Genomic DNA, 19,698 nt, shown 5'->3' with positions numbered 1-19,698 from the left:
CTGAAGTGAGACACGCTGTCAGCGGGGACATCACTGAGGTAATGTGTGCAGTGATGGTGGCGGTGGTAGTGCCGGTATGTGTGCGGTGGTGATGGGGGCGGTAGTGCCGGTATGTGTGCGGTGGTGATGGGGGCGGTAGTGCCGGTATGTGTGCGGTGATGATGGGGGCGGTAGTGCCGGTATGTGTGCGGTGATGGGGGCGGTAGTGCCGGTATGTGTGCGGTGATGGGGGCGGTAGTGCCGGTATGTGTGCGGTGATGATGGGGGCGGTAGTGCCGGTATGTGTGCGGTGGTGATGGGGGCGGTAGTGCCGGTATGTGTGCGGTGATGGGGGCGGTAGTGCCGGTATGTGTGCGGTGATGGGGTGGTAGTGCCGGTATGTGTGCGGTGATGGGGGCGGTAGTGCCGGTATGTGTGCGGTGATGGGGCGGTAGTGCCGGTATGTGTGCGGTGATGGGGGCGGTAGTGCCGGTATGTGTGCGGTGATGAGGGGGCTTGCTCTCTCTCAAGGCACGGTGGCTCAGTGGTTAGCACTGCAGTCTTGCAGTGCTGGGGTCCTGGGCTCGAATCCCACCAAGGACACCATCTGCAAGGAGTTTGTATGTTCTCCCTGTGTTTGCGTGGGTTTCATCCGGGTTCTCCGGTTTCCTCCCACACTCCAAAAGACATACAAATGGGGAATTTAGATTGAGCCCCAATGGGGACAGCGTTCCTGATGTATGTGAAGCGCTGCGGAATATGTTAGCGCGATATAAAAATTAAAAAAATAACGATTTTAACGCAACGTGTCTTCACAGGAATCCATTTCCTTTATATCACACTATTTACAATGCATCCGTCACACAACGCATTGGGACGGATGCTGTTCAAGGCAAGTGTGAAAGTAGCCTAAAACTGACTCCTGGGTCACATACTGCCCAGTGTGTCTGGTAAACCAAACTGGCCACAGTAAGACCAGAGCAGCGCTGGTAATTAAGCAAGACTGTGAATATTAAACTGCATACACATGTACACAGGTGTTGATAGTTTACTGGGAGTACTTTATTTTAATCTTAAATTTCCTTCACAGAGGGAGCGAGATATGCGCATGGGAGCAAACACTATGTCCATGGGAGGTGAGAACTGTCAGTGCCTTGTGTGAAGCACATGGAAAGCAGTCTTCATTTTTTTTTTTTTTTTTTAATTGTCTATTTGCTACTTTATTTCAAAGATCCCTATGCTGCTGCAGCAGCAGCCCAGAAGTACCCGGCTCTCGGGACACCTGGCATGGGCTATGAAGGCAGCCCTGGTGTTACCCAGGCAGCTATTGCTTCATCACTTATGACAAGCGAAATGGTAATGTATCCAGCTGTCATCTAATAGTAACAATTTATATAATAGAATGACCAGATATTAAAGGCTAGTGCTCCTCAATTTATTCTGTTGTAGTTGCACTAGTGTTAATTTTAAGTTACATTTCTAGTTCACATTTTATGGATTTAACGTGTGAAATCCAAAAGCACCCATTTTAGTGGTGGTGCTTTTACAATTGGTAAGAATTTGTCATGGAGTGTAGGTGTTTTGCAATCTGTTTACGCAGTCTTAAATCTTTGATTTATACTTTGTGAAAGGTCTTACATTGTACACGGTCTGGAGTACTAGGTTCTCTTAGGCAGGTGCTCATATGACTGCAGTATCCTCTAATGTACATCTAAGCCAAGTCTGCTTGAAAAGAACAGACCTTCAATATACAGAAGTAATAAGATTTCTCCTATTTTGCCCACTCTTGGCATTAACTTTGATTAAAGCCATTCTTTTTTGCCCGTGCTTTTCACAGTAAGTTGTCCATCTTTTGCACTGGTTATGGTTGAACATTGACTCTTCTATCAGCAGTTTTGAACTCTGTTCATAAAGCTATGTAAATGAGTGCAATTTTTCTTGCTAAAGATTATGGATGCTTTAGTGTAACATGCAGCCTGCAATGCAACACAACCTTTGATTTTTTTTTTTTTTTGGAAGCCTGTTATGCAACTTCAATCATGTCTGGGCTATATTCAATGTTTGCAAATAAGTTGTCACATAATCCAGTGGCTATTTTAACATATGAAATGTCTTTCAAAGCTCTGTACGCCACAGCAGTATCCTTCCTTTTTTCCTTCCCTGTTAAGGATGACTGTTAACACCGTAATGAATGCGGGCAGTAAAATTCAGTGTTAATCTCCCCAGCTGCTGTTGACAGGCAGGGGAGATTGGCACGCATCTCAGCTGATTTGTACAGCTGACATGTGTGCCTGCCAGGCACGAGCAGAATCTCTATCCACCCGTACCTTTTAATGCCTTAAATGGCGTTGTCAGTGCCATTATAATAGCGATAACACTATAACTTTACTCACAGGCCTCCACCGGAAGTGACGTGGATCCAGTGGTGGTCGGTCATGTGAGGACTCCTGTGCTCACATGACTCTCAGGTCCTGTAAAATACCAGCAGAGTACTGGCTAAGAGATCATTTCTCCTGGTCTTAGCGGTGAATGAGCGATGGAAAAAAAAGAAATGAATTGGCGATCAGACAGCTGATCCATATAGCCCTTTAAGGGGACTAGTAAAATAAAGTTTACAAAAGTTGTAAAAAATGTAAAAATAAACCTTAAAGTTCAAATCACCCCCCCCCCCCCCATTCGCCCCATTGAAAATTAGAGTTAAAAAAATATACAAACATTGGGATCTCCACGTTCAGAAATGCCCGAGCTATCAAATATAAATTCAATCTGATCGGTGTAAACGGCGTAATGGCAAATTCCAAACACCGAAATTACGTTTTGGTTGCCACAAATTTTGTGCAAAATGCAATGACAGGCGATCGTAGCATTTGTGTAAAAATGTCAGCTTGAGACCCAAAAAATAAGCGTCACTGAGCCATAGAGCCTGAAAAATGAAAACTCCACAGGTCGCGGAAAATGGTGCAAAACGTATGCCACGCTTTTCAGACAAACATCTGATTTTTTTTTTTATCCCCTTAAAGTAAATCCTATTCATGTTTGGGGTCTATGAACTCGCACGGACCTGAGGCGTCACACCCACACATCAGTTTTACCATACAGTGAACACTGAATAAAATATCTCATTACCATCTTTTCAGTTAGCCATTAAAAGGTATCAACCACTGAGGACTCTGTTCTTTTAAACAAATTTTTTTCTCTACTGGCTAACACTGTACAAAGATATATTTTACTTGTATTAAAATATCTCAATAATGCAATTGCACTTTTTTTGCAATTTCTCTGCATTTGGAATTTTTTTGCAAGTTTCCAGTACACTGTGGTAAAACTCATGGTTTCACTTAAACATACAGCTTGTTTCGCAAAAAAACAAGCCCTTATATGACAAAATTGACTAAAAAAATGTCTTGGAAGAATGGCAAAAAAGAGCGCAAAATTGGCCAGTTGTGAAGGGGTTAAACAAGTGGACCTTGTACCTTCATGAAACATGTTAGTGTTATCACAAGCTTCTCTCTGGACCCCCTCCATTTTGTAAAAGACTCATGTAACGAAAAACTTACGTATATCCTTTCAGTAATTTTCCTGTGCTCATCAGAATCCTAAATCTGCTGCTGTAAAAAGCAGACTTCCCAGCTGTTGTAGCATAGCCATGCTAGATGGTCTGATTCATTTCTGCAGACTTGGTTTAGATGAGGGGTTCGGTGCTGTCGTTCGGTCCAGTGACTTTGAATTTGGTACTGTTCAGTAAAATGCTTGGTCAGAGCTACTGCCATGAGTCGAGTAAATCAGGTGATTGGCTGGTTGTCCGCTTACTCGCGAACTCTGGGAAATGCTTGATCTTGGTAAAGTTTTCTTAGTACGATAGCTTGCATAAAAGATGCGTTGATACTTTGACTACAGCAATGTTATAAAACATCCTATGAAATGTCACTGACACTTCAGAAAATGCATTACCCCTGCATTTGGCTTTGGTTATTGTTAGTAACCGCTTCAAAGTTGGGTATCATTTGATACACTGCTAAATTCTAGATCAGGGCTTCTCAAACCTTCTACTGGGGCCTCACTAGTTGTCAAAGGCAAGGCAAAAGTACTGCTCATGTTTCGCTGTTCAGATCAAGTGTATTGGAGTTTTTCTGTCACGGCTGTATTTATAGATAAAAAAAATCCTGTCTTTCACTGTCCACATTGAGCCTTACGGGCTGATGCTTCATGTTCTGTAGAGATCTTCCAGAAATCGAATTACAGGCAGGTTTACAATGAAGAATATAAAGTCCACTACTGGGCAATCCCTTAAAACCAACCTGCAGATGAAAAAAATGCATATTTACCTCTTGGATGTCAGCTTGGCCTTCTGGTCAATTGCTTGATGTCTCCAGCAGTCACATGACGACAATCAGCAGCCAATTATCTGCTGTACCCTTCTATTTGGAAGGTCTTCTGCTCTGTAATACTGAGGCTGCTGCTGATCAGCTGCTGATTGACTACAGTTGTGGCGTAATGTTACCCAGGGAGACAAATATGCATTTTTCAGTGTTTTGCAGGCAGGTGCTATTGATGGATTGTAGACTTTTTTTTATCCTTCACAATGGTTGCAGCTTCTTCACCCCTCGTGTAATGAGAGCTGACTGTTAGAGCGTTAGTCTTTTGAGAGGACTGTCACCTTCATTTTTTTTTTTGTCCCAAGGTGGCATTTCCTTTACTTACACTTCTCAATCTAGTGAGGTAATCACAATAGAATTAAGATGACGATGGCTTTGTTACACTGACAAAAACTTGTCTTAGACAGGTGTGTGCAGTAGGAAGCTACATTGCAGTAACATACTGTGGGTATGGAAAGTATTCAGACCCCTTTCAATTTTTCAGTTTCATTGCAGCCATTTGGTAAATTCAAAAAAGTTAATTTTTTTTCTCAATGTACACTCAGGACCTCATCTTGACAGGAAAAACAAATGTAGAAATTTTTGCAATATCACATTGTCATAAGTATTCAGACCCTTTGCTCACACTCATATATTTAAGTCACATGCTGTCCACTTCCTTGTGATCCTCCTTGAGATGGTTCTACGCCTTCATTGGAGTCCAGCTGTGTTTGATTAAACTGATAGGATTGATTTGGAAAGGCGCACACCTGTCTATTAGACCTCACAGCTCACAGCTGAGACCAAATTATGGCAAGGCACAGATTTGGGCAAGGTTACAAAGGAATTTCTGCAGTAGTCAAGGTTCCTAAGAGCAGAGTGGCCTCCATAATCCTTAAATGGAAGAAGTTTATGACCACCAGAACTCTTCCTAGACCTGGCCGTCCAGCCAAACTGAGCAATCGTGGGAGAAGAGCCTCGGTGAGAGGTAAAGAACCCCAAGATCGCTGTGGCTGAGCTCCAGACATGCAGTAGGGAGATGGGAGAAAGTTCCACAAAGTAAACTATCACTGCAGCCATCCACCAATTGGGCTTTTATGGCAGAGTGGCCCGACAGAAGCCTCTCCTTAACACATAAAGGACTCCCAGACTGAGAACTAAGATTCTGTGGTCTGATGAGATGAAGATAGAACTTTATGGTGATTGGAAGCAATATGTCTGGAGAAAACCAGGCCCTGCTAATCACCTGCCCAATACAATCCCAACAATGAAACATGGTGGTAGCAGCATCGTGTCAGGGGGGTTATTTTTCAGCTGCAGGGACAGGACTGGTTGCAATTGAAGGAAAGATGAATGCGGCCAAGTACCAGAGATCCTGGAAGAAAACCTCTTCCAGAGTGCTTTGGACCTCAGACTTGGCCGAAGGTTAACCTTCCAACAAGACAATGAGGCTAAGCACACAGCTAAAATAACAAAGGAGTGCCTTCAGAACTACTGTGTCCTTTCTTGACAGCCAGAGCCCTGACCTAAAGCCAGTTGAGCATCTCTGGAGAGACCTGAAAATGGCTGTCCACAATCACTATCCAAGCTGACAACTGGAGAGGATAATCAAGGAATGGCAGTGGATCCCCAAATCCAGGATCCCAAGAAGACTCATGGCTGTACTAGCTCAAAAGGGTGCTTCTACTCAATACTGAGCAAAGGGTCTGAATACGTTATGACCATGTGATATTTCATTTTTCTTTTATAAAATGTGCAAAAATTTCTACATTTCTTTTTCCCTGATAAGATGGGGTGCAGTGTACATTAATGAGACTTTGAATTTACCAAATGGCTGCAATGAAACAAAGAATGAATAATTTAAAGGTCGAATACTTTCTGTACCCACTGTATATTGATGGTGACTTTTCTACTTGTATAGCATTATTTTTCTTAACTTTAATATCAATTCTCCCCATTGTGGCACACAATAAAAATTCCCTATCTGTATTTTTGTAAATTGAACTGAAGGTAAAACTTCTATCTGACTATCTCATTGCTTCCCCAGACTTTTCATATGCTAAAACATGCTAATTTTTATAAAGACCTGAAAATGCCATTCATTTTCACCATGGGCTAACTGCTCCCTAGCCACTGCTTTCACAGCAGAGGGCATCTCAACCAACACTCCCAAGAATGACACAGGAAGAATTCTCCCTCTCACTTAGGGCTACTTTGACAGCAGAGGCCTAACAATGGCATGATCTATTAAAGGGAACCAATCATCAGGATTTTCGTGTATAAGCTGCAGCCAGTGCAGTGCTGGCACTATCATGCACAGTGTGTACATACCATCAGGGGGCAGCTCGGGTGTTTAGACAGTGAAATTCATCTTTATAAAGTTTGAAATTTCGTGCACTTTTTGATTGACGTGTGCACCTCTGCAGATAATGTCCGGGCGGGTTATGCAGGAGTTCCCCGCCCCCCACCAGCCTGTTCCTCCCTCTCTCCTGATGTCCGGGCGGGTTATGCACGTGTTCCCCGCCCCCCGCGCCGCCTGTTCCTCCCTCCCTCCCTCTGGCTGTATGTAAATATCTAATCTTCAGAAACATGGCGCCAGAGTGGGCCTCTGCACATAGCGCTTATCTCCGGCGCCATGTTTCTGAAGCCCCCGCATTACACAACTTGGTGTCTGAGAGGGCGGCGCCACAGCGATGTCCCACCGGCTGGTGTGTTGGCCCGGTGTCCTGGGGTGGCACGATACAGGAGCAGCAGGTAATCGCGTCCTCCGATCACCTGTTCTGCAGTCCTGTTGTGATCGCGCTCGCTCCTGCGGTCACAACGGGATCTGAAGGAGCGAGGGCGCATGCGCCGCCCTCTAACACCAAGCTGTGTGATAGGGGTTCAGAAACATGGCGCCGGAGATGAGCGCTATGCGCAGAGGCCCACTCCGGCGCCATGTTTCTGAAGATTAGATATTTACATACAGCCAGAGGGAGGGAGGAACAGGCGGGGGGGCGGGGAACACGTGCATAACCCACCCGGACATCAGGAGAGAGGGAGGAACAGGCTGGTGGGGGGCGGGGAACTCCTGCATAACCCGCCCGGACATTAACAGAGGTGCACACGTCAATCAAAAAGTGCACGAAATTTCAAACTTTATAAAGATGAATTTCACTGTCTAAACACCCGAGCTGCCCCCTGATGGTATGTACACACTGTGCATGATAGTGCCTGCACTGGCTGCAGCTTATACACGAAAATCCTGATGATTGGTTCCCTTTAAGCTGCCAGTATAACTGACAGGCTGAGAACAGACTGCACTACTTATGTAGTGCATTTTCTGTGATCAAGATTTCTATAATTCCACAAGAAAATGTGAATAAGCAAATATTTTTACATTTGAAAAAATGGTGTATATATATTAATGGACATCTCTGGCATTAGTCTCAAAAATAAATCGAAAAACCATGACTTCTAGACACATGCATAATACATGCATCTTGTGAGGTCCTCATATGTGGCATTGGAATTTCTCCCTCGTCCTTAAATATTTTTGTACACCAGACTTGGAAGATGGTGACACAAGCATCTATTTACAAAATAGGTATTGCAGTAATACTGAAAGACCCAAAGTATAAAGGTAGCACTTATACAGCAAAGGAAAAGTGCATAATGTGACCCCTTCCTAACGGGGTGGCTCTATTTTCTTACCTGACCCCCCCCCCCCTCTCCAGCAGTTGTGTTTTATGTCTACATATGAAGGTTTTGTTGGTTTTTTTTGTGGGATGAGTTGTAATGTTGACTGACACAATTCCCTTAATCATATGATGTACTGGAAAACAAGGGGAAGAGAAATTCACAGTGGCAACATAGTAGAAAAAGCACAATTATTATTTTGTTTGTTTTTACCATGATCACGATATGCTAAAACTGACCTGGCAATAATTCTTCAGGTCAAAATGAAAAGTAGCAATCACTTATCACCATTTCCCAAGACCCGTACCATTTTACATTCTTTAGTCGCCGTGTGGGAGGCTTGTTTTGTTAAGCTGACCTTTTTTTTTTTTTTGTATATAATTTCGGGGTGGACGGTTTTGGCTGCCTTTCATTGCAGTGTTGCAGCAAGTCAAACCTGCAATTCTGGTATTTTTCAGGTTTACTGAGTTGAGTTTAGTATTTTGAATCCAACAATACCAAATGTTTGGGGGGTTTTTTAAGTTTTTTTTTTTTTTTTTTAACTTTTCTGAATTTTAGTCCTTCGATTGCTTGTACTATACACAGCAGTTGCAATCTATAACAAAAATCATGGTTTTCTATGAACACCAGCTACAGGCATTCTTTCAAAGAGTACAGTCATAAGAAAGTCTTCAACTGACCCTGTCCATCATGGCAACCCTTTAGTGTCCCCAATCTAGTCACAAGTGCACCTATGGGTGCATAGAATGAAGTGTCTCCTGCCGTCGCACATTAAACGTAGCTGTCGGACAGCGCCATTTAACAGGTTGAAGGTCATGGTGAAGCTCCACCCACGATTGAGGCAGAGGATGGCTGAATGACACCGCCATAATCAGTTGGGAAAGAAGTCCAGGAGCTGTCATACCAGTACATCATATCACTAAGGGGTTGGTGTAAGAACTGCAGGAATCTTTCTTCCCATACTGGGTTGTATGTTCTCCAAAATGGCGCCACTGACGCGTACTACTTGTCCCATTAAAAACTGTCCTCCATGCAACTGGTATTAACAAAATAGTTTTCATCATTATGCATTCCAAGTGGTCTTACTTTGGCAACAAAAGGGGTTCTCTGAGAAATGTAATAAAATATACATTTAAATCTCATCTTTATATAAATGGGCAAAAAAGGATGCGTTATGCAATGCACTGACAGCTGTCATCTTTAAAAGCACAGCCTGTACTGATTTCATAGGACATTCCAGAAGGACAGGCTGCATAAGTAACATTACTCAAGACAAATGTCAGAGCAGCGTCCTGTCGGGCATCTGAACGCACATTGTGCTAACTGTACACTGAGCTTAGTGGACTAAAGGAGAAACTCCTTTCTTTAGCTGACGTCTCCTTTTGGATTGTGGATGCCTTCCATGGACCTGAGCACCATTTACCGTTCAGTGCTGCCCCGGAACTTATTCCTTTAGCTGAGAATGAACATCCTCCATTTTTTGTGCGTCTGTATTGTACTTCAGTAGCTGGCCTACTGCATGGCTTCTGAAATCCTAGGACTGGCTGCAGATTTATGGCAGTTGCCTTCTTTGAAATCCTGATATTGCAGCAGAGATGCTTCTTTTTGCTAACTAAACTTATTTAAAGGGAACCTGTCACCAGATTTGGGGCCTATAAGCTGCAGCCACCACCAGTGGGCTCTTGTATAAAGCATTCTAACATACTGTATATAAGATCCCAGGCCACTGTGTAAAACGTAAAAAACACTTTATAATACTTGAACGGTTGCTGCGGTGGAGTTGGGTCATATGGGAGTCTCCGTTCTCTAGTGCTGACGCCTCCTATTTCGGCCATCTTTGTTGTCCTTCTTTTGAAGCCGGGGTGCATGACTCCTCCTAGGTCATCCACACTAGCCTGCATTTAGGTCCTGCGCGGGACCGGCAAGTGTGTTTGACGTAGGAAGCGTCATGCACCTCGGCTTCAGAAGGACAAAAATGGCCGAAAGAGGAGGCGTAGAACGGAGACTCCCATATGACCCAACTCCACCGCAGCGACAGGTTTAGGTGAGTATTATAAAGTGATTTTTACGTTCTACACAGCGGCCTGGGCTCTTATATACAGTATGTTAGACTATATAAGAGCCCACTGGTGGTGGCCGCAGCTTATAGACCCCAAATCTGCTGACAGGTTCCCTTTAAGAAAATGTTTAAAAAAAACAAACTAAATTTAAATATTGCATTTCTCAGACAATTCATTTAAGGTGCTCCCCTTCACCAAGAGAGAACCTCTAGTATTGCTATGTTAGCAAATATTATTTGCTATCATCTTTGAGCAGAAACATTTGCATAAAACCAGTATCCAGTTTTGGTGACCTTGGTTGAATGCGATCTGTACTTAAGTTTTAACCACATTGGGACAAATTTTGTGGCTTTTTTTCAGACAATAAGCACTATGGATCAGCTTTGCCTTGCTTAACTTGCAGCAGGAGTGATCAGTATAGGACTACTCATATATATATAACTGCCTTAACAACTAGGGGCATCTCAGCTTGAGAAGCACTGTTCTAGATCAACTTTAGGAATGATTACTTAGCGATGTTTCTTTTGAGTATGAGTAAGGTAGCAGTGTTCTCACATTGCCAATATGAAATGTTAACTGACCGTATGAAATGATTTAGGTTAATCATTAATGGTGTAATTGTTAGGGCCATGTAGTTGCTTCTAGTGCTATTTTTACCAGTAAGCATATAAGGCCGTACAATGATGGGTCTCCCTTTTGTCCCATTGACAGAAGGTACTTGCGTGCTTTTGTAACTTGACTGTAGCATAACTTTCCAGTAGCTCATGTGCTTTTTCAAGCACAGCTACAAGTCTATTTAAAATCAGCTCACCTTTATCAATTGTGGGAGCATAGCTCATGGTATGTGATACTTAACTAATTTGCAAATTACCCTTTTTTCCTTTCTATGTTCCTCGTGCCTGTGGATCGGCTCACTGGTGATTGTATCGACGAACCTTGACTACGGGACTCTTCTAAAAATAACATACTGTACACATGGACTTCTTCTGTAATGAACTGCACTTGCTTTTTCCATAGCGTAATGATCGATTTGTCCAAGGCAATGCCGGGACTCCCAATGCCCAGGCTTCCAGAGGGATTGGAGCTGTAGCTCCTGCAGCAGCTGCTGCAGCTTATGGCAGGGGGAGGGAGGATTATGAAGGGCCAAACAAAAAAGCCAGATTCTAAACAGATTCCCTTAAGTCTACTGTAACTTTTTTGTTTAATATATAATTTTATTATTTTCTCCCTTTTTTTAAACTTGCCTTTTTAGCGAGAAGGTAACATTTTATGGATGCCTTTGCTTGACCAGTATTTGTAAAGCCAGTCAATATGCAGATTTGATTTGTGACTTGGTCCCATTTGTTTTATGACAGTTTGTGAATGCCCATTCCCCTCACCGCCCCCTTTTTTTTAATATAATTTCTTTTTTACTGTGCTTGAGCTATACTGGATGCTATACAACGCTCTTGGACATTGCTATTTACATTTTCATCCGTTCACTGGGATAATGTCAGGAGCTGCAAAGACCTTGATTGTGGCCTGGTAAGACCACTTCATGACTTGGCTTGTCTCAAAAGCCCACCCACATCCCAGTGATATGACAAATAGGCAGCTCCACACATGCGTTAACTATTCTGTGCAGCACAAATACTGCTGGCTTTGGTATTGTCAAGATGATGGTTCAGTTCCTAATGTGTGGCTTATCTGCCCAATAAGTTGCGTAACATAAAGTAGTCCCTTATTTTTTTTTTATGTATTTGAGTACTGTGACTTGAGTAGAAGCTCCATGAAATTTGTCCTTGTAATTCGTTGTATTAAAAAAAAAAACTTGTAAATAAAAATGTGGAATGCCTTTTGTGTTGGGTAACATAGTATAATCTCTACTAAAATGGGACTAAACTGTCCCAAGGCAGGGGGTTGTCTAAAGTGGTGCAATCCGAATTTTTACCTTCCATAAGTGTCTCCACTGAAGTACTTCACATGCCTTAAAAGAATTTGACAGCCCTTGAGAAATTAACCTGTATGCTGCAGCTAACTTGGCCTGGAAGATGAGCAATTTGCAATTTTTGCAATGTTCCCATTTTTTTCTTCCTACATGAAAGCCTGTTTGTAGAACTGCATCTGACATGCATTACCATAATGCAGTCTACCAGACACATGAACCAATACAGAGAAGTAAACATTTCTTTAGGTGAAGAATACAAAGCTTGTAAATGGGATTTAAGATCTAAAGCATTTTTGCTTGAACTTGTTACTTTTCTAGCAGTAACATCATTTTTCCAGATATCCTAGACATGGACTGACTATCTTTTATGATAAATTATACAAACTTTTGTTTTAAACTAATAAAAATATTAAATTCTTTAATGGTTCAAGTGAAATAGTCATTTAAATTGTGTAATAAATATCAATCACTTTATTCAAGCATTTCTAACTTTTGTAATACCACCCTTCCTTTGTCAAGCAGTCGGCTCTTCTTGCAGCCAATAACAGATCAGTGGCTGTGCCTGTGTTTACAGCCTTGGCTGCTGAGCCACTTAGCTCACTGACTGTAGTGATGTAAGAACTGCAGACACTTTGGACCCAGGAAGGGTGAGTAAAGCAGAACTTGGAGGAATGGGTTTCCAAAATTTCACACCTTTAAGCCTGTAACTAACTTAATGTGCTTAAAGGGAATCTGTCACCAGGATTTTTCAATGTAAGCTGAGAACAGCATGCTGCAATGGTTAAAGAAAAAAACATCCGTGCTTCTCTTATCTGTGTGGAAGCTATTGTTTACTCATACTAAAGGGTTTGTTGCTCTGTGATTGCATGGAACCACACCAATGTTAAAGCAGACCAGCACGCCCCCTGCTTTGACACCATAGTGCACAATCCCTAGTGAAAGCCTGGTGTGGGCAGGGACAGTTTCCAGCTCTGCTACAATTCTAAGAATGGCTGCACACAGTGATCGAAGATAAAGATGGTTAGTTTCAGAATCTTTGCCTACATGCTGTGCTCAGATGGAGTAGCAAAAGCTTGCTGACAGATTCTCTTTAAGGTCACTAGAAAGCTGCCATGTAGAGTCTAGATGGATATATAAACTGTAGTATCTGGTAAATTGTAACTTTTTCTGGCTGTAAATCTTTGACCTTAGTGAATCTGTCAGCAGGATTTTACATACCAAGCTACTTAGATCTGCATGTAGCTAAAATTAGCTTAGATTTGCATGTAGCTTTGAAAGACAAGTTATCAATACGTTTCTATGGCCATTTTTTTCAACCTAATTTGAATCTGGTCACATCTGCTCTTTCCTGCTCAGTGCATCGTCCCGCTTGACTGGCCACTTTGCCTGAAGTCAGTGTAAATAGCTGATTTATTAGGATTGGACTCGCCATGGAATGGTATTGATGGACTTTGTTACATGCTCCATAATGCGTGAATATATTCTGGGGTTGGTGAAATCCTGCTGACAATTTCCCCTTTAACCAATGATTCTCTGCATTAAAGTTAGGTTAATAAATACTATGATTTTTATAACCTTAGACAAGGACACAATGACTGGTTTTTCTTCGTTAATGCTGTTTCTTTAAATTACAGTGTCCTGGGGAAAAAATGTAAAGCTTGAAGTCTCATGGGTAGACAGTTTTTCATAGCCTTAATATTTGCATCCTGGATTGAACTTGCCAGTTTCAGGTCTTCTGTTTTAAAATGGTATCAACTAGTTTTGCAGAATATGCAGTGTAGATGTAAATATACACCTTCAAGGCAAAGCCATTCTTGGTTGGAGTAAGTGGATGACTTTAAGGCAGGGCCATGCTCAAGTATTTGAGATGGAGAGATTTTTTTAAATCAAAGTTTGACAAAATGGTACGTAACAGTAAGTTCAAAACCTAGAGTATGAAATTGGGTTGGGCTTGAGTTCTTCTGTGCAGTTGTAGCTTGGCAGCTTTTTAGAGTCCCTAGCTTTATGAAACAAATGGAATCTGGGGAACAAGGTAAATAATCAATATGTACATTATAACCGTATTTAAAATGCTGCACCCATGTTGTCATTCTAGTTGTGTGCAGCCGTAAGGCCACCAGAGTCCCAATATGAAGTTAACAGGAGGCAGATAACAGGAACCAATCAGCAATATTTTCCTATATAACCTAAAGCCAGTGCTATACTGGCACTCACACTGATTCTATACATACCTGCAGTGGTCAGCTTGGATGTTTAGGTTTTGAAACCCAAAAAAGTAACGTTTATAAAATTAGTTGCTTGAGTGACAGCCACAAAGGATCAGAAGATGCCATATTCATAGTTATCCCCTCCCCCTGTTAGATTAGCATAAGTATTATACAAACAATTCACTGTCTCTTGAAGGTGCATACAAAGCTGGATACCAGGTCACATGGGATGACCTCATACAGGTCCTGCAAGAGACAAAGTGCATCGTTAGAATTAGCATAAGCATTATACAAACGGGGAGGAGAACTGAATATATGATCTGCTCCTTTACTGCTGTCACTCAACAAGCAGCTAATTTTATAAACCTTAGATTTTGAAACCCAAAAAAGTTAACATCCGAGCTGCCCACGAATGGTATGTATAGAATCAGCCTGATAGTGCCAGTATAGCACTGGCTTTAGCTTATATAGGAAAATCCAGGTGACTGGTTCCCTTTAAAGTCATGACTGATCTTTTCCCTATGCCTTACTCAAAACAGCATGTTGTGTGGTTTCACCACAAGTACAGTGATGCTGTAAGGGTTATTGGCATTTTTCCATTTGAGTGCTTGGACTAGAACTGCTCTCAATAAACATAGTACAGGCAATGAGAAACTTTGAGGAATGACATGTTTCTTTAAGTTCAGTAGGCTGCAGAATAGGGCTTTCTACAATAAGTATTTGAGGGTTTTTTGACGCTGCTGAATTTTTGCCCCGAAATTTGAGTTTTTCCATTGTTTTGTGCATTTTCTCAACATGCGCTTATTGTTTGATGCTGTTTGGTGTCATTTTTTTTTTAATAAAGCTTTCTTTTTGTAAATTTCTAGTATTGTATTCTTGGTTGTAGAATAAATTTTTGATTCTGCAGTGGAGATGCACTAATAAAGGTTTACCAGCAGAACCTCTGCATCTAATGCATGTCCATGGGGAAATTCTGCACAGAAATCTGTTACCCATAAGAGGAATTGACATGCTGCAGATTAAAATTTCTCCACAGAGGAGTTCAGTGCGAAAAGAAAAAAAGCAGTGGACATATTTCCAGAAAATCCATCCACATTGCTTGAACTCTAAAAAAAAAAAAAAAACCCCTGTTTTTGTCAGCAAAAATATGCAGCGTCAAATGCGATAACTCATTGTAGGAACATATCCGATGTCTAATGTCTTGTGATCTATGCCGAAGAAGAAACCTAAAATCCAACTGCCAGCTGACTGTAATGTAAGGTTAGAGCCTTTTACGCTCTGGAGGGGGAGGAGCAGAGAACTGGTGGAAAGTTCAGCAGGACTTCACATCAGGGCTTGAGTCACAATCGGACAATACTTAAGCAGCATGGAGGACATACTAATGAATGAAGAGATCATAGCAGCTAATTTCATCCCATCAGCTGTCAATTGCAAATTAAGAGAACCTTCAGAGGGGAGAACCTGTAAAGAGAAGAAATGCAGGATGCAAGTTGTAAAATGGTCCAATGGTGTGTACCAAAGGACAGCTTACTCTGAAGTTGAAGGTACAGTTAATCTTTAAATGGCCTGTGATTTCTTAAAGGGAACAGTTTCCTGATTCATGCTGTCTGAACCTGGTCATCACAGCACTGTTTCCACTCTGAAACACTGCAGCGTTTTGAAGAAAGTACTTTAGGCCCTATGCGCACTGTTTTTTTGCCGTGGTTTTTGCTGCAGAAAATGTTCATAACCTTTCTGCAGTCCTTCCTCAGCAAAACCTATGGGGAAAAAAATTGTGTGCACAACTGTGTTTTTAACTACATGTTTTTGCTGCAGAATTTCTGCAGCAAAAAATGAGCATGCCACTTAATTTCAGGAGGTACCTGCGTTTTTCGCATAGAAATGTACCAGAAAGAGGTACCAACCTGCGGAAAAACCGCAGGAGCGTTATTACCACTGTATTTGCCGCGGGTGCGTTATTCTGCCAGAGGGCGCAGATTTTTCAAATTTCCCAGTGCGCACAGGGCCTTAGACAGTTTAGCCTAGACTTGGGGTTTGATTCAATGACTGGCATATGCTAGTCTTAAGGTGAGGGATAGAGCAGGATATGCGCAATACATTGAGACACCAGCCACTTACTGATTAAGGCTAAGTTCACACTTCCGTTGTTTTGCATCAGTCACAATCCGTCGCCTAGAGGAATTGCGGTATCCTGCAAAATATTTTGCAGGAATCCTGTTTATCCCCATAGACTTCTATTGGTGACGGATTGCGACTGATGATGCTGCGTTGCATCCGCTGCGTTGCGGTCAGTCGTTTTTTAACTGACCGCCGGGCGGGAGAAACGCAGCCTGTAACCTTTTTGGAGCAGCGCGATCCGTAGGATTTTGCTGCGCATGCGCTCTCTGGCTCCCTGCCCCCGTAACCAGGATAAACATCGGGTAACCAAGCAATGCGCTTTGGTTAGTTACCCGATATTTACAGTCTTTGCGGGTGCAGGGAGCCAGCGCTAAGCGGTGTACGCTGGTATCAAAGATAAATATCGGGTAACCAAGCAAAAAGTGCTTTGCTTTTAGTTACTCGATATTTACCCTGGATACAGTGTGCAAGGAAGCCGACACTTCACCACTCGGCTCCGCCCCCTCCTGCACTCCGCATGTACACACGCATGTAGACACACTCAGACACACTCGCCTGTCCCCAGCCATGCAGACCGCGGCACTGACTTCCTCAGCTCCGCCCCCCGAACGCGCCCCCCCCCCCCCCAAGCACACAACTGAGTCTGACAATGATTTCTGTTCTTTGTCATCCGTTGTCCAACGCATCAGTCACATGCGTCAAGCAACGCATGTGACTGATTCAAAACGGAAATGTGACTTAGGCTAAGTTCACACATCCTGTGTTTTGCATCAGTCACAATCCGTCGCCTTGGGGAATTACGGTAACCTGCAAAATATTTTGCAGGAATCCTGTATTTCCCCATAGACTTATATTAGCGACGGATTGCGACTGATGACCCTGCGTTGCATCCGCTGCGTCGCGGTCCGTCGTTTTTGACTGACCGCCGAGCGGGTAGCAACGCAGAATGTAACGTTTTTCGGGCCGTTGAAAACAACGCACCGCGCAGGAATCCGTCGCGATCCGCCAAGCTTGTAATGCATGTCTATGGTGCAGGATTCCGTTGTAATCCGTCTTACAACGGAATCCTGCGCAGGATTCCGTCATGCTCTACTGAGCATGCCCAGCATGTTTGGCACGCCCACTGGGCTGTCCCAAACACAGACGGATCATGACTGATCCGTCAAAAAACGGACGCACAGCGGATGTAACGGACGCAACTGATCAGTTTTTTCACAGGATTCCTGTGAAAGGAATCCTGTGAAAAACACATCAGTTGCATCAGTTGACATCTTGAAAATGACTGATCCGTTGCTGACGGACCTGACTGATTGAAAACACAGGATGTGTGAACTTAGCCTTAGCCTAAAACAGTTGCACCATTTTACTAGAGACATGGAAGAATGTTAAGCAGGCCTCTTACCTGTCCCACCCATGGTCTACCAGCTTTGCAGACAGGCTGAGACTGGTGTGAAAATGCCAAGTTAGAACATTTTTGCTGAGCTTTGGATTGTGCAGAAATTTAGCAACTTTTGAAATTATTTTTTTTTTTATCCAGATACTCAAATGTTTTTTAAAGGGGATAATTTGTACTGTCCCTACACTTAGAACAGCACCGGGCATCTCAGATTTATACTATCTTTAGAACATTTGTAATTCAGTGTGACAGGAGCTGCTCCCACCTGGGACATTGTCACACTCAATTGGAAGCGCTGCATTGTATCAGTCTCCTCTTTGGACTGCGGAAGCTTCGAGATTGATACAGGCCGGAGCTTCAGTTGTATATATCAAAGATAAAAAAAGCCACTCTTCCGGGTATACTTGAAGTTTATTTGCAAAAGAGTTTTGTTGTGAACATGTGACGTTTCGGCCACGTAGTGGTCTTCATCAGACAACTCACAAAATTGTATGCACTGGAACAAATATATGTAGCAATGTATATTAGCACAGTATAGAGCAGCGTCTTATGCAAACAGATAAAGGTCAGCAAGAAAATGGTAAACAGTTTTAAGATTGCCAAGACTAGATGCACCCATTAACAGGAGCCAGTGACAGCATGGAGCAGCAGTGGTATCCACCGCTAGTTTAATGGCTGTGCCTTATCCTGTTACAACTTCACAATTGTGTGACGTAATGTCCCAAATGTTGAGGGGTGAGGAGCAGCTCTTGTCACACTGAATTAAGTGTTATATAATAAAAGTATAGTAAGCATCTAATCTTCATAGTGCGAGTGCAGGGACAGTACAAATATTTCTCCATGGAGTACCCCTTTAAGCTGGCCTGGAACTAAAGCCACAATTTATCAGCAAGTCCCTGGTAGTCTTCCCACTTGGATTCCACTTACTATTTTTTCCTAAGTGTGCACATAAGGAAAAACTGGTCAGTCACATGACAGGGCAAAGCTGGCTCACAGGCCCTAGGCTAGGCAGATGAGGCAATCCAGAGAAGTTGGCTCGGAGTCTAACGCAGCATTTCAGAGTAAAACCTGCTCTACGGAAGCTGCTTGTATCATGCGTCCAATGCTTATGAACAGCCTGAATTAGATGACCTGTTCCCTTTAAGACCTTATAGTGCTCATCAAAGACTGTTGGATCCAGAGCTTATTAACTTAATGTCTTTTCTAAGGTATGGTGACAGCATTTGAAGCAAATGCCATTGGCAAACCTGCTAGCTGGCAGACATCTAATGTCCTATTAGAGTTTTGCATGTACTGTACTTGCGATCAATGCAGGCTCAGCAGCAGGTTGAAGTGCCAGTTGGCTAACCCTTCCTGTTAAAGTCTTCACATATTCCTGGCAATCGTGTACATCTGTTGTGATCTTTGGCAACCAGAGGCATGGGAATGCATTTACATGTTTTTACTGGAGTTTTAGCCACTTCAATTGAACTTAATCTTAGTGGCCGTCTGTAGCAAGCAGTTCTGCAGTGCGTAACTTTGAGGATCATAGTGCTACCAAAGGACTGTAGGATCCCGGATGTAGTAGTGCCTCTTCAAGATGCTCAGTGCTGGCCGTGACCAGGTAGGTACATAAGAAATCCTCTACCTTCGTGAAATACTGTGTAAAAATACCATTCTGACATAACACTTCTGTTTAATGAAACACAGTGCAGCACTTGATTGTTTTTTTACATGAATGAATATCTCAAAGCACAACAATGGTGCTACGTGTCAATGGGCATGTACTTGCCTACAGGATTTCATGGCTATTGTACTGTACCTGGCAGGAGTCGCTGTTGGGGTGGGCATTATGTAAAAGTAGACCAGGCTTGTTAGATGAAATCTCCACTTTGCATTAAGGTCATGCTTGGAGTTTTATGGTCTAAATTTGTAAAGCTGTCATCTTCAGTGATTCATTGCCTTCAACAAATGTGATTTAGTGGTCAATTGACAAAGG

At 42.6% G+C, this 19,698-nt stretch overlaps 1 protein-coding gene across 2 annotated transcripts in view; it reads left to right on the top strand.

Annotated features, from left to right (window-relative positions):
- The window catches only part of SFPQ (splicing factor proline and glutamine rich), a 35,414-nt gene that overhangs the window by 8,987 nt on the left and 6,729 nt on the right, over positions 1-19,698 (top strand). The window contains exons 8-10 of one of the 2 annotated variants that reach the window (XR_012750495.1): positions 1,070-1,115; positions 1,211-1,335; positions 11,090-19,323. Coding sequence is in view for 1 of the 2 variants with exons in the window: in XM_075336016.1 (XP_075192131.1) it covers positions 1,070-1,115; positions 1,211-1,335 (171 nt within the window). In the remaining variant the exon portion in view is untranslated. The remainder of the gene's footprint in view (positions 1-1,069; positions 1,116-1,210; positions 1,336-11,089; positions 19,324-19,698) is intronic. The other variant, XM_075336016.1, reaches the window with a different exon arrangement.

The sequence above is a fragment of the Anomaloglossus baeobatrachus genome, chromosome 2 (genome assembly GCF_048569485.1).
Source record: "Anomaloglossus baeobatrachus isolate aAnoBae1 chromosome 2, aAnoBae1.hap1, whole genome shotgun sequence".
Lineage (NCBI taxonomy): Eukaryota > Metazoa > Chordata > Amphibia > Anura > Aromobatidae > Anomaloglossus > Anomaloglossus baeobatrachus.
Note: the sequence above shows the minus strand (reverse complement) of the source record. Positions and strands in the feature narration are given on the sequence as shown.